The following is a 15,398-nucleotide window of genomic DNA, read 5'->3' as shown; positions in this document are numbered from 1 at the left end:
CCTAATTTTGTGGAGGACCTCAGGAGCCAGTCTTAATTTGTGTATAAACTCTATCTCCCTGAGGCAGATTCTCCAAAGCAGAAGGGAAGAGAAGAGCATTCTTTTTTTATTATTATTATTTTATTAAAGAGAAGAGCATTCTTAGATGGAGATATGCCCCCTGAGAATTGAAGTCAGGTTCTGATCTTTATCTTTGCATGGGGAACATCTTCCCACTTGAAATCATAGAAGAGCTGGCTCACAAGCTCCTTTAAGGAAGCCAGGCCAGACTCCTCCTTGTGCAGCTTCATTTCTCTAAGGAGAAATAGATTTAATAGTAGCATCTAGAATTTATTTTAAGCCTTGTTCTAAGAACCAATTAAGACTTCCACTTTGCCTTGAACTAATTCTAGTATGATATATATATATATATATATATATATATATATATATATATATATTTTTTTTTTTTTAATTAAAACCTAGAGTGTTCTCAACTAAGATGTCTCGGCAGAATTTTTTCCCAAAATCTTTCTTTTTTTGACAAAAGATTGTGACTTTCCAGCATCCTTTTCTTTCATATTTTGAGTATTTCATACACATGGTAAAAAGGACTCTTCACACTGATTTGAACTAATGCACAAGAGAACATAACTCATTGCTAAGGTCTTAGTTTTCCTGGTGCTGACTTTCTAAGAAGGAGAGTTCTGAGGGTTTTGAAAACCATCCTGTTTTTTCAAATCAGATCTTAGGGAAACAAGATTTGAGGAAGGGCTTTACTTAATACTTTCTGATTCAAGAGGTACTCTGGAAGATTTAACTTTTTTAGGTTAACGGAGTGAGCAAGACGAAGTATCTTGGTTTTTTCCAGGACACACAATCACTGCACGTCTTGGTCAGGGAGAAAATTGTGGCTGGGTTTCTCACCCATCAGCTGGGTTCATGTTTTTGTATGTGCTGCAGGAAGAGTGAGGCGCAGAGGGAAAGGCGGTGTTGGTTTCAATCCTTCCAAAGAGATGAATTCACAGGAAGAATTCATAAGTAATGTAAGTGGAGGTAATCTTGGAGTCTTTGAAGAATGGTTTAAATCAAGAGGAATTGCTGGACACACCTAGCAGTGTCTGGAGCCTGGGTGCTAATTCTGAGATCTGAGAACTGTTTCCCCCCAATCTTCCTTCTCTTCTTTTCTTTGCTATTGTTTATTGGGTTTTTACCATCCATCAGACATTTTGCTAAGCCCTTTATGTACATTATTTAATTTTCACATAAGTTGATGAGAGAAGTATGATTGTTATCTCCAGGTGACCAACAAGGAAATCAAGGCTTGTAAAGATTAAGTGACTTGCCCCATATCTGGCAGAGGGAAAAGTAGCCAGAACTCAACCATAGGTTTCCCTGGTTCGAGACCTCGACCTCTCCACCACCATGTCATTGCTTCTTCACTAAATGTTTTCTGTTCTTTGTTCCCAGGGACAGGATGAGAACTTCAGTCAATGTGGTGGGGGACTCTTTTGGGGCTGGGATTGTCTATCACCTCTCCAAGTCTGAGCTGGATACTATTGACTCCCAGCATCGAGTGCATGAAGATATTGAAATGACCAAGACTCAGTCCATTTATGATGATGTGAAGAACCATAGGGAAAGCAACTCTAATCAATGTGTCTATGCCGCACACAACTCTGTCATAGTAGATGAGTGCAAGGTACCTTTCCCATTCATGGATATTGAGACTTGTATATAATAGTGCATGCTCGATTGCCTAAGACAAGCATAAAAAGCCCTGCATGTATTATTGTTACATTTATTTTTCTGAAGAATCATGTAACCCAAGCTTCTATGAGTCTTAGGTCATCTAACTCTGTGTCTAATGTGGCAGGAAATCATCAAGTCTAACAGTGAAAGAGCCAATCAGTTGCTTGGTTCATCCATGTGATGTAAAACAATCATTCTGATCCCCCCACTCAACCACTCCACAAATTTGGTTTTCTTGAACGTTTTGCTGAAGAATTTGTGGTTTCTAAGGCTTTGCTGGATTTCCAACATTCTATTCCTTGAACGAAACACCAAGAGAAATACCCAGAATTGCTTGATTTATGTAGCATAGGTATTCCTTCTTGCTGTATATTACATATTGGTCAAAGATGTGCCCACACAACCTTGCACAACTATCTTTCTCATAATTATTTTTGTGGGAAGGTGAGTTTCGAACTGGCAGTCAATTTGTTCCAAGAATGGGGAAACTATTTCAAGTAAAGGATAACTATCCTTCAGGACAATTGTCCATAGATACTACATTGCACACAGTGGCAGCACCATCTTTCCCGAAGCATGGATGTTCTGGACTCTTCTCCAAGCTGCTGGGTGCTAAGTCTTCAAGCTTGATGGGCTCTGTCTAGACCTCATTGTAACTAACTTGACAATGTCAAAGACAGGATGTCATGACCAGAGTGAAGCAAACTTGGAGAAACCCTGGGAGGTGAGCAGAGCCAGCTCTGGGGGTTGGGTTACAAATATAGTTCCAGGTACCAACTGGGGGCAATCTATACCCAATACAGATTTCTGATACCTTTTTGAATCCTGTTGACAAGATCTCATTTAATAGTTAACTTCTTCCTGGGTTACTTCTGGGTCATTCTAAATATACACCATGACTTCTGCCAGACAATTAAGGGTGACATAGAAGTGGTTCTCTTTATTGGACTGTAACATAGGTCCAGCAGTCTAATGGACCAGCAACAGCGTTTTGCTCATCCCCTCTGTATCAGGTATATGTGTAGGTGAACAAAGGCTCTGGTACAAATTAAGGAGGGACTCACCCATCAAGAGACAACTGCAAAAATGAATTGGCTCAGTGAAAATGACTCAAATTATTAGAAATTCAGGTGTACCTAAAGCACATGTTCCATTCTGAAAAGTTAGTGATTCACGTCTAAATGAATGTGCTGATTATTCCCCATCAAACTGTTAGTTTGGGTCAACAAGAGTCAACATTCCCTGGAATGGCTTTATGCTCTATTTAACAAGTATTTATTGTGTGCCTTGTGGGATTTAGTTGAGTATCGCCATCTCATTCCTATGACCTCTTATATTTTGATCATTCATCTAATGTTTATCGAGTGCCCATTATCCTCAAAGCCCTGAAAATGAGCATGGGAGGACAGCAAAATGAATGTATAATTTTGTAGTAAAGATAAGGCTTAAACTTCCTTCTGGTCCATTCTCAGCCTCACTTTTTTAAAAACCAAGATGGGAGACATCAGTGCTTCCTCCTTGCTTTTCCATTTCCCAGGTGGTTGGAGGAGAGACAGAAGAGATGGATGAGGGAGTGGAGACTCAGCTTCCTTGAACCCAGCTAGAAAAAGAAATGCTAAAAAAGCTGCTGTCCTGGCCACTTTTGAAATACAGGCCCCAGTATTCAATGATGGTGACAACAACAAGGCACCACCCCCAAGTGCTGCCCGGCATTCAAGGGCACCACAATGTGATTTATAATTTTGCACAGCTATCAATCTGGTTTATCACTGAAAGCCAAATAGGCACATTCAAGGTTAGAGTGAACAGCTTTCTCCAGGCAGTTTGGGCCTGGTGGTCTTTACTGACAGTTCACCGAAGGGGAAACAAATTTGCTGCCACTCTGGTCAAAATGTTAACCGCTTCAAGCATCATTACTTTGCGTTGGTCTCTTTTATTTTCAAATTCTTGCCTTGTCATCATAGTTTGAAGTTTTGTGAGAACTTTTTAATTTTTATCAGAACAACTGCATGTGGGGTGATCGTTGCTTGTTGCATGGTCTTTCTAGAAAAAAATATGGGGGCCTGCTGGGGATTGGAGGAATGAAGAGCTTTTATTTTCATTCGCTTGGTTTGTGAAGGGCACTTGTTTTCTGTTCCTAGCATGTTGTATGTGTTCCTAATGCATGCGTTTCACTTCCACTCGGGTAAGAAGAAGGTCAGATTCCTTTCAAACATTGCTGCATTTGTCATGTCTCCATATCCTAATGCTTCCATAAATCCAGTCTCTCCATTATGTGGAATATCAGTCGTGGGTTTGAGTTTGCACATGACATTGAGGACAGACAGATGAAAGGTAAGCTAGGAAACGATTTAGATGTGGAGGGAAAACCTCCCTCCTTCTGTGTAAGGGTTCAGTTCGCTTAGAGCCAGGGAAGCGTCACATAGACAGTCTGGTGATGATTCTTGATTCTTCAATGTCTGCATTGAAATCATTTAGATGTACCTGTCACTGACCTCTGGCTTTTAATCCTTTCTTTGCTTTTTCATTTTTAAAGCCTGGATAGCTTATTTGGTATCCAGACCATTGTGATTCTTGATTTTGAAATTGGACATGTATAAACCAACCTGGCCTCGTTGCAACTGAACCTTTCACACGCATGTGTAGAACTAGCTGTCGAGTTCTGGGTTTTTTTTCTCTGGTTGTATGGAGTAGCACAAGGGCACTGTTTTTGTTTTTGTTTTTTTAAGGTCTACATTATTATATGATGGGTCTTTATGCAGTTTGACGCCCCTGTAGCCCTAAAAGCATAGTAGACGTTATCCCCCAAAATGGAAACTCTCTCTAGCTCCTCCATACTCCCCAAGGCAAATGTGGACTTTTCAATGTTTACAAATCAGGGTTGAAAAGCAAGACTGGCTCAAAATCATTGGAAAAGGATGACCTTTAAAACTAATACTGAAGTCATGTAGCGTGACTTGGATCTGGTGCTCCTCCACATAACCCATGGGGTGGTTTTCTGGTTGGTGGCCTGTAAGCTGGATGCTGATGATGATTATTTTCAGGTAACTCTGGCAGCCAACGGAAAGTCAGCCGACTGCGGTGTTGAAGAAGAACCTTGGAAACGTGAAAAATAAGAATATGACTCTCAGCAAAGTTTTGAACAAACTCCCCAGCGTGTCTTATGGTAAAAGAGAATATAAACAAGCTGTCTTTAAAAAGGAAAAAAAAATGCATCTATTTCTGTGTTTACTTAATCTGCTAGCTGAGGCTTCGAGGATCTGTTGTGAGTCAGTGATAGGCGCGTTGCTGTGTCCTTGCCAAGTGATGCTTTGTAACTGCCTCATTTTCTCACCTGTATTATTCTTTGAAGGGAGGCTGCTGGAGGAATCAGTTTGAATTGAAGACACATTCTTGCCAGCTTCCCTTTGCTCTCTAAATGCAGAGCCTCGAATGCTCTTATCCCAGGGGACATGACTAAAGCAATGTGGTACACTCCGAGGACTTGGGATAATGAGCAGACACTCAGTGTGTGATTCCTTCCAGTGTTCTCCATGTTTCTGCTTTGTTATGCACAAGAGATTCTGTTTGAAGCCTCTAGAAGTAAATCTCCTGAAATGTCTCATAGAGTTGGCCCATGTGTTGATTAAAAGCAAATTCCCTGCCTTCAGGAACTCTGAGAATCTATCTTCCGTGTACTCTTTAAATATTTCAAAGATATTTGTAGTGGGAACTGTGCTCTTCGAGGCAGCTGATTACGGAACCCACTGAGTTTCTGCTCTATCCTATCCAGTCTGGGGAAATAATTATTGAAATTTCAAAGTATGTTTCATAATTTGCTCTCCATTTGATAACGGATTAGGATGTAATTGGCATATACAGGGGCTGCTGTACCTGTTGACAAACATAAGAGAGCACAGCCAACGTTAACTTTAACCAGGTTCAAATATTCAAATTTGTTTGTATTTGGTTTGCATTCACCTGGCATAGGGATATCAAGTGAGATTATTTGATCTATGCTTTACTTTCTTTGTTTCAGCTGTAAAATTCTAATTTGGATTTCTAACAAAAAAGACATTTGTAATTCCTACATTCTTTCAATCCCAGACTCATTAATCGAGAAGGCCCCATCATTTTTACTCTCCTCACCCATAGAGGACAGTTATGTTGGCTGTGCCTCTTTTAATACCACCTCTTGATAAAAAAAAACAAAAACAAAAACAAAAAAACACTGTCATTGATCTAACATGTAGAAAGCTTTCTGTTGTATTCCATCAAAGCACATAAAACTAGTTACAGGGCACAGTTGAAAGCAGAGCCAGTCTTCTTCCCCAGTCTTTTTGGTAGTAAGGAACAGAAAACAAATGTGCAAAATCCCAGAAAGGTGACGTTCCTATGGCAAAGTCAAAGCAGCCTTGAGCCATGAAATGGGGGCAAATGATGGCTCCTCACAACTTCGCAGATGGAATCTTCTCAAGACTGTCACAGTTTGAGGGAGTAAATAGTGTAAGTGGATTAGCACAGTGCCTTGTATGCCACGGGCACCCAACGAATCCTGATGACTGATCGTGTGAGCTAGACTTAGTTTCTCTACTATCATTTTCCGTTGAATAACTCACAGTATTTTCCTAAGGTTGCTGGCTTTGGGAGTTTGCTGGGGACTTGAACATGAATCATGGAGAAATAAAGTACATTTGACTGACTCCGAGGAGTGTGTAGAACCCTGGTCCACACACAGAAGTAAGGGGGTCATCAGAGACCCGCAGATGGGTGCTGGGGTATGCGCAAATAGTCATCGGGTCCAAATGCCCTGAGAAGAGGGCATGTATAGACATCATGTGCTCTTTATTACCTATACCTGGTGACTTTTCTCTTCCAAACCAGACACCCTTGGAACATACAAGAGACATGAGATTCCAGTTGCTTTTGTCTCTCAAACTCTAGTTATTTTTGGATGAGAATCACTCTTAAGCAGTATTAAGCAGCTTTTTGCCTTTTCTTTTTAATGTCTTTGGTCTTCATTTTCATTAGATGGACAGTTAACAGGGTGGCCAAGGACATGCTAAAATGTAGTAGTGGAAAACGCATCCTTTACAGCAGATATTGTGGGTCAAGGGGACAGTTCCTGGAGTTAGCTGTGAAACCGTTCTGGATTGTCTTTGAGTGGTGCTCCCAACAGCTTTTTGATGGTGAAGAGAAGGATCTAGGCAAGGCACTGAGCAGTTTGGGGGTTTTGCTGTTCAAGGCCAGCTTAGCACTCGTACACACTGACATGTTTCTCAAAAAAGTAGTGTTGGGATCATCTTCCCAAGACTCTGCCTCAATGTCTTCCTGCTTTGCTTTGTCTTAAACATTTTCCTAGTTATCCTATAAATATATAAGGGGACAATGTTCAGAAGAAACAAGGTGTAAAGCTTACTAAAGCAGGTTTTTCTGGTTTTAGACTACATGTAATATGTTTTATGAGAATATATACTTAGGAAATCACATTCAGCTAGAAATTCACATCATATTAAAAATGAATAATCTGTCAAATTCAGGACTAACCGGAAAATCCAGGATGTATGTAGAGGTGACATATGACTGTGTTCTCTATTTTCTAGGTCTCATCCATTCTTCTTTTGCCATGCCCTTTGGGCTTTCCTTGCCCAACATGAGTGCCATAAACAGAACAAACAGATCCAGAGTATACCTCTAAGAACCTTTTCCTGATAAGATACGTATAATCTTTCAGTTATATGCATAGATTTATATCAATAGGTTCAACACATATATAAATGCTTATAACAGTCCGTTAATATTTGGTGATGCATAAGTTATACACAGACACAGCAGGCCAGATCCGTACACTGCATCCTGTAAGGTCTGTAAGTCAAGGCTTCGGCAAGATTTTCTTACAGACTTATTCACTCTTTTTTTAGGAATCCAAATCATTTTGAGCTAAAATCAGTAAGCAGACTTTAATTCTCCCCTTTACAATTTTTGCCCACTGGGAACCCAACTAGAATCATCATTTGATTACCAACTACAATACAATGAGCCAAAGCCAATCAGCAAGAAAAATGGCTTATCTCTCAAGCTAAGGCTTAACTAGATCTCTGAGGATGTGCCTCCCATGCAGAGCACCAAGAATCAAGGCAATCGTCTAGATCACATAGATCTTCAATACAGGACTTCAGGTAATAAGATATGAGCCAAGTAGATGTCAGATTCAATTCTTTACTTCCTATTGGGTGTGGAAACACAGTCAGGAGTCTCTTTGCCTGCCGTAAAGGACAAGTACTAGCTTCTCTGCTACTACTGGTCAGCTGAAAGAAAGGGTGCCAAATGCCTTGCTCCTGGATTTAGACTGCTGGAAAATGAGGAAGGCTTAGGGGAAATTCAATTTATGGGGAAATGTATTCCTGGTAGGAGATGCCAGGAATCCCAATGATTGATTAGAGGGCCTCAGGTCATTTCCAACCTTGCATGGGGAAGTGTGTCACTTACAAGTGTGTCTAGTCAAGAAACCCTTTCGGAGTCAGTAACCCATCTACTGGGCCCCTGAAAGGAAAGCCAATCCTGCCATATTTTTGCAAAACTGTACTTCCTTTGGTTCTCAATAGCAAACGTTATAATCAAGGGTTCTGTCCATGCAAATTTTTCCCATGAAATATAGCAGTAAATCCAAACAGGTACACACATGCTCAGAGATTTTTTCCATAGTTCAGACCCTTGATGAGAAGGTCTTTGCAGCTCTTGGTTGGCTTGATGGCTAAAAGTGTTCAGCAGTTACACCCATTGGAGGTGGCTCTTCCTCCCTGCTTTTTGATTCTTGGGGCCATACAGTTGTCTAGGTTTCCAGTTTTGCTTTCCTTATTCTCCAGATAAATTCATTCCAAGGCAAGAAAAAGGGCCAATGAGATTTTTTTTTCAATTCCTGTAATACCCACTCTTTGAATATTATTAGGGTCGCAATAAGTGTACTCTTCATCCCCTTTACCTATTTCACCTATCCCCTCCATCCACCTCACTTCTGGCAACCAGCACTTTGTTCTCTATATTCAAGAGTCTGGCTTTTTCATTTGTCTCTTTTTATATTTGTTTGTTTGTTTCTTAAATTCCACATATGAGTGAAATCATATGATATTTGTTCTCTCTCTGACCGACTTATTCTGCTTCCCTTTTTACCCTCTCTGAGAACCTAAAAAAGGATTAAGTTTAAGCAAAGAGCCAGAAGGAATTCTGAAGCAAGAGTTTTGTAAATCTAGTTGCCAGAGATTAATGGTCTCAGTACCTCTCATACTTTCTGGCTAAAACCTAGAATAAGGGCCATCAAGTGCCAATCCAGGCGGGCACTACAGGCAGATTGTTCTCCTTAGGTGGAGCAAATCCAAAGTTGCACATGCAACAGTTGCTTATGGTCTTCCCAAAAGGAAAACTCTGTTCGCACTCGGCCTCCTCCTTTCTCACTCTGCCTCCTGTCATTGTTGCTGCTTAAGAGACAACTTAGTAAAAGACCACATGGGTTAGTGCAAGGATTAGTTTTAGAAAATGATGATGAGGAGTCTTAAATACTATCTTATTTCATAGCATAGCACAATGAATTCATAATCACATAGCAATGATGAGAAATAATGCCGTTGGGTACAAGAAGCATTGACTTAGTCTCTGCCAGTTTTTAGCTATATAACCTAGACCGGTCACTTTATGCCCAAGCCTCATTCCTTCCCCTATGTCAAGTGAAGGGATTGGATTAAGTGAGTAAAACCCTGAGAATCTATGATATTATGATCTCTGCTTTAATTTCTTTTTTTCAGAAGAGGCTTAATGCTATAAAATATGACTTATTTGTATTTTAAGTCAGAGTGGCCCCAATAAGGAATTTGGACTTTTTTTCATCCCCTTGGGGAGGGATGTTAAATTCAAGTTTCTCTGTTCATTTGATGTTTTACAGCAACCTTGGAAGGTGGCCATGTTAATCCATAGTTTGGTGTTTTGGGATACAACAGACATCCTTTTACAAAACTGCCCTTTGCCTAACTCCACTGTCTTAGTAGAAGTAGTGATTCAGCTCATAGAAAGCTGCTGCTAGAGGGGCAGGGCGAGTCTAGAACCTCACTCAAGGTCTTAGATCATTCCTGCTGGAGCTACAGAGCCCACTTCAAATACCCAAAACACACAGTTTTCTCCACCACATCAACCTAATTGCCAACCCAGTATGTGAATTTGGGAGCCTTTGGCAAATAAGCTTGAATACTCTTATGAAACCTGGTGCAAGACTTACACAGTAACAGCGATTGTCAATACCTTCCCTCTTGCCTGAATGCAGACACCCACAGGCTGAGCTTGGGCCAACTCCTTTCTCTGCAGGGATATTTGAATTCATTTTCAAATTGTCCTCATGGTTTGTTTGCTGGTTATCGCTGCTCTCTTCAGTCTGAGGGGTTTCTAGGGTAGATAAAATGCATGGTCTGTCTGCATGGTGCAGGCCACTGGCATGATCTTTGAACACCCTCTTACACTTTTTGGTACTGCTGCAATGGGCCACTGCTTTCATCCTTGCCCTGTGCCCAAACTTCTGCTAAATATGGAATAGGTTTGGTATCTGCTGTGTTGTGAGCACCTTTATTGCCAGAGAAGACCAGCTCCTTAGATTTGGGAAAGCAAGAAGTAAAAGTAGGACCGGAAGGACTGGGTTGGTTAGGTTTTTTTGTTTTGTCTTGTTTGTTTGTTGACTGCAGAAGATCCAATGCAAGAGCAGCAAGAAAAAAGGCTATTTCTCAACTGACCCATATAAGAACCTATAGAAAAGTAAGAGAAGCCCTCACATTCTTATTTCATTCACTGAAATTATATCCTAAATAATTACTGATGATTTTTTTTCTATGGCCAGCCTTGCTTCACCTTCCTACCTCCAGACCAAGTATCCATTTTGGTATTTGTGAAGTTCTTCTGATTGTCACACAGGACCCTTTTGTGCTGAGTCTAAACCCTTCTACTGAACCAGACCCCACTACTTTGCAGAGTCAATACATGACCTAGAGCATGGGTCATAACAGGTCTCCAGTCTCTGCAGAGATGTCCCCAATCCCTGGGTGAGTGTTGGAACGTAGCAGCTGACTGTTACCCTTGTTGTCATTCCCCGTGGAGATGAGGATGATGCAGTCAGAGCCTTGCTCCTCCTGGGGCTCCATTTCTCTCCATGGCAACCATTCAGCTGCCTAGAAATGGCTGTTGCCTTTGGTAGAAGAGAAATACACACACTAGCCAAGGAAGTTGGTCTAGCACAGCTCTGAGGTTTCTCCTCCATGCAGCGAATCCTCTGAGATGTGTGATCAGAAAGCTGGCACTCTGGTTGCTTACTACTCCAGGAGAATAATTTTCCTTACGAGGAACTCAAGCCTGGGCTTCCAGATATTTCCACAAATCACCCTAACTTCCTCTCTTCTTCCTCCTTCCCCTGGTGAACCTCAGCATTGCATTCCCATGTTGCACAACATAGATCAGATTATCTGGTCGCTCTAGAGATTTGTATATAAAAGACTACTTTTGTGAGGATTTTTGTATATTGTTTTTCTATTTGTTTTCTACGGCTTAAGGAGAGAGCTGGCAAACTGTGAATCTAATTTGATCTTGCTGCCAGCAGATATATTTTGGCTTCCTGGTAAGAACCAATGTTACCAGGGACACTACATTGCCCTGTGATCAGTATCGCACCCCCTTCACAAATTCCTCCAGCCCAATCTTACATTCTTTTCTAAACAAAACCCGGGGCTTCTTTGTTATTATTTATAAAGAGCATGAGGAAATGTATTTATAGTCCTGGATATTATATGTTTAATATTGATTTAGCCTTTAACAATGTTATAGGTTTGTATCTATTCTTCATAAATCACAAAGAACTCAGCAGTAGACTGAATTAATCTATTTAGTATCTGTAATTTTGCAGACAGATATTTTCTTACGGTATTTTCTATATAACCACATATGTAGAATTATAACTAATTAGAGCACAAGAAGTTTCTACAGCAACTTAGAGCTATCAGTTGTTTCCTGAGCGTAGAGCCGCATTTGAAGATTTTAAGAATCCAGTCCTTTTTGATGCAATGAACAAAATGACCATAAAGAATGCGGAAACACCTAAATCCCTTAGCTGGTTAAGATGTGCATTTAAACAACTAGTCTTTTTAACTTGAGGAATGGTGCTAATTTCCTATTTCTGACACCAGGCCTTGTTTTTCCAGCTAAGCATTCAAATTTCACAAAAGTAAGAAGATGAAATATAAGGTGAGAATAGTGGGATCATATCTCTATCAGAACCTCCCCTGCCTTCCCAATAATTTATGTAAAAAATTGGCTTAGGAAAACTTTGAATAGCAGAGCTTGAGGGTGAGTGCTAAGAAGCAAATCAAGACAGATTTGTTGCAGTTCATTCTTGCCAAGCAAAATGTACATGTCACATTGTCATGTGAATTGAGCACATATTTTTAAGAAAAAAGGTTATTAGTACCAGCTGTGAAGCAATACTCTTATCACTGGGGCTGGAGGTGGAGGCTTAGAGTCACACTGAATTGTTTAGAAGCAGCCCAGATAGAGTCTGTCCTCAGGTGAATAACAATCTATGTAATTTCCCCAAAAGGCAGATCAGTAGCCACTGCAAAGACAAGGGGGTCTTCCTTCTGCCAAACACACTTTCTGATAAGGTTGTAGGGCTAGTATTTTTTTTTTTTTGCCACATTTTTAAAACATAGTCAGTTACATAGAAAGTGTACTGGTATGTATTTGAAACTGTTCCTCATTAAGCAAACAGATTAGAAGTGCCCTCAACTGGCAATGATTGTATCTGTGATTTTCACGTACCGATAGCTGTTCAAAGCATGAAGTTCTTGTGTGTATACAGTAACGCTTGGTTCACGCATGAAGAACAGTGCCTATGCACTTTGTGTAGCTATAATGTAGGTATCTATGTGTAATTTCAGTGAAATGGTGTATAGATGTATTTTAATTTAATTTAAATGTTATTTTTTGGCTATTCATCTAAATGCGGTAGACATGTTGGTTGGTGTTTTGAAAACCCTTCTTTTCCCTCTTCGGTAACTAGTGAATCACTTCTCTTCTTTTTAAATGTGATTTAGGGATAGGTATCAGTGAAGAACTTATCTATGAATCCTTTGTACCAATGATTGCTCGAAAGTCTGGGTGTACAGCATCGTTGTAAATATGCAATTCAGAGCAAGGGAGGGTTGGATGTGTGTCATGATTCTCAGTGAAAGGTCATCTGGTGTCTAGATAATGCATGGAATGCAGCTGTGGAACTTTTGAGTATCCAGGCTTGGGTAGGTTTAGAATGAGGACATTTGTTGACAGCCCTCCTTTGCTTGGTAGATTGGACTCAGAGAGACAAAATGTTAGTCCACTTATGTGCATGCTAGCATCATGTCCTTAGGTAAAGGTCTGCCTCTCTGGTTGCCAAATACTGATCATGATGCTCATGACTTAGAGGTTCTGAAGAACCTTGTCCCCCTTGGTTTCCTGAGTCAAGGTTAACTAACTGCCATGCAGGCAAAACCCTACGAAAGCACAGTTCTGGTAGTAAACTGCATAGTTGTCCATAGAAAGAGCACTAGAGGCACAGGAATGGTCAGTGTACAGCTTTGGGGTTGCAGAAAGGCAACTGATGAAGCACAGATCCCACATATGTGAACGGAATATGACCTCTACCTAATAGGCTCTGTGTGCATATTTTGAGTGACTGAAGATGAGATCAACTAATGCAATATACACTTGCCTCTTAGAACACACATTCTGTCTAATTATCACTAAATGGAATGCTGTGGCATGGATAGTTCCTGTAACCCCTTTCTCCTCTGCAAGGACAGAGGAAAATGGCCATGTACATTCGGGGATCCTGAGTGCCCCTCTCTTTTCACAAAAGGGGTGAAACCTATATGATCCTGTGAGGGTACAAAGCACATTAATTTTCAGTGGCTTCTCCAATGATTGGAGGGAGGGGATACAGATGGCAGAACAGGCACATTTTTCCTAAAAAAATGTGGCTTCTTCAATGCCTGTCAGATTCAGGATGAAAACCCTACTGAAAGAAACCTAGCCTGTAGGCAGGGTTTCCTCTGGAGATTCTTATGGGTCCAGAATAAAAGATAAGAATAATGGTTTCCCTCAAACTCACAATCCCCATTGGTCTAAAGTCATGTAGCCTAAAGCATCGATAGCACATAATGTTTGAAGACTAATGATTGAAAAAAAGATAAAAACTTCAACTAACTTTGGGGTTGTTTCTTCAATATGGTACTAGGAGATGCCTTGTTGGCAAAGCACATTTGGAGTAGTTGAGATCTTTCATTTTCACCTTGAGCTTTCTTACCATGTGGACTGATTACTGTAGCATTTCACATGTAAAATAACTGGATATTCTTTATATACTGGAAGCAATCTGTGAATCCAATATTTCACTAAGTGTTTTAACTTTTGTGTAAATATCTCTCATCAATAAATGTGGATTCTGATTTCTTTCGGTTGTTGCCTCTCTTTCAGTTCCCATATTAAACTAGTGTTGGTTCCATAATGAGGGTCTCTAATGTTTCTTTTGGAGAAATTGTGAACTGAAAACTGCAGTGTCCAGATGAATACTTCCTAGGATGCCTAGATAGGTAGAGGAGTCACATCTTACCTGATGTTAGTGAGGTGGGCAAAAATGGTGTGTAATCCAAATTTTCCCTGTGAATCGATTATTGTGGGCTATCTCCCAGGTCTCGGGGCTTAAAACAAGGTTTATTTCTCAGTCACGTGGAATGCCCATCCCAAGGTGCCCGGGGAACTCTGCTGTGTGCCGTCTTCACTGAGGGAGTCTGAGAGAGACATCATATCCAGGTTTCTGCAGTTGCCAAATTCAGGAGGAAGGGAATGTGGCAGGTGTCACACTGGGTCTTAAAGCTTCCTCCCAAATGTCATGGACCTCCCTTCTGTTCACAGTTCAATGGTCAGAGCAAATCACAGGGTCCTACCTAACCTCAAGGGGGCAGGGGAACTGCAACCATACCAGGTGCTTGGGAAGAAAACTGGAAATAGTTGGTGACTAGCTCTGGTGACTTTCGAGCCATTAAGAGTCCTTAAATCATTCATAAAGGCTAGTATACAAACATACAGTCTTTCATTAAGTCCAACACTGCAAGTTTTTCTCTAGTATTGGAAAAATCATTGCTATGGAGGTAAGTAGCAAGCATTTGGCCATCACATCGTAGAAAGAAAACACATGGTCTTCAAAAGTAGGACCATGCTCAGAGTAATGAGATTCTCACACGGTGGAAGGTATGTATATAGGAATGGAGGCCCAAGAGAATGGTAGATTCTCTTCACACACCAGAGCTACTCACATACTGAACAGAATGGCTTAGATTAATTGGATTTTTCTCTCTCATTCTTTTTGGGGGTGAAAGGAGGCAAGCATTTTAGTTTAAATAAATAGAATAGATGTGATACACCACAATCCTTTTTTTATGAATGTCAGCAATTTCTTTAAACTACTGGTGAAAATGGACATTTCATTTTAAAATACACTTTTCCTTCTTCTCCAGGAGTCACGTGTATATCACATCACATCTATATTCAAAATGTTATTAAAATTTCATTTACAGAAAATAAGTATGCTTGTCAGTAAATTTCTGGGCTGCCATTTTGGTTTAAGATAA

General features: G+C 40.4%; 1 protein-coding gene across 18 annotated transcripts in view; it reads left to right on the top strand.

Annotated features, from left to right (window-relative positions):
• SLC1A2 (solute carrier family 1 member 2) overlaps positions 1 to 14,220 on the top strand; it is a 151,843-nt gene extending 137,623 nt beyond the window's left edge. For 16 of the 18 annotated variants that reach the window (XM_072759132.1, XM_072759137.1, XM_072759135.1 and 13 more), the window contains 2 exons: positions 1,450 to 1,681; positions 4,776 to 14,220. In XM_072759132.1, the coding sequence (XP_072615233.1) occupies positions 1,450 to 1,681; positions 4,776 to 4,847 (304 nt within the window). In that variant the 3' untranslated portion in view covers positions 4,848 to 14,220. Of the gene's footprint in view, positions 1 to 1,449; positions 4,066 to 4,775 lie in introns of all 18 variants that reach the window. The other 2 variants (XR_012001744.1, XR_012001743.1) reach the window with 1 other exon arrangement.
• Positions 14,221 to 15,398: the final 1,178 nt, after the last annotated feature.

The sequence above is a fragment of the Vulpes vulpes genome, chromosome 5 (genome assembly GCF_048418805.1).
Source record: "Vulpes vulpes isolate BD-2025 chromosome 5, VulVul3, whole genome shotgun sequence".
Lineage (NCBI taxonomy): Eukaryota > Metazoa > Chordata > Mammalia > Carnivora > Canidae > Vulpes > Vulpes vulpes.
This window is presented reverse-complemented; position numbering and strand designations above follow the sequence as displayed.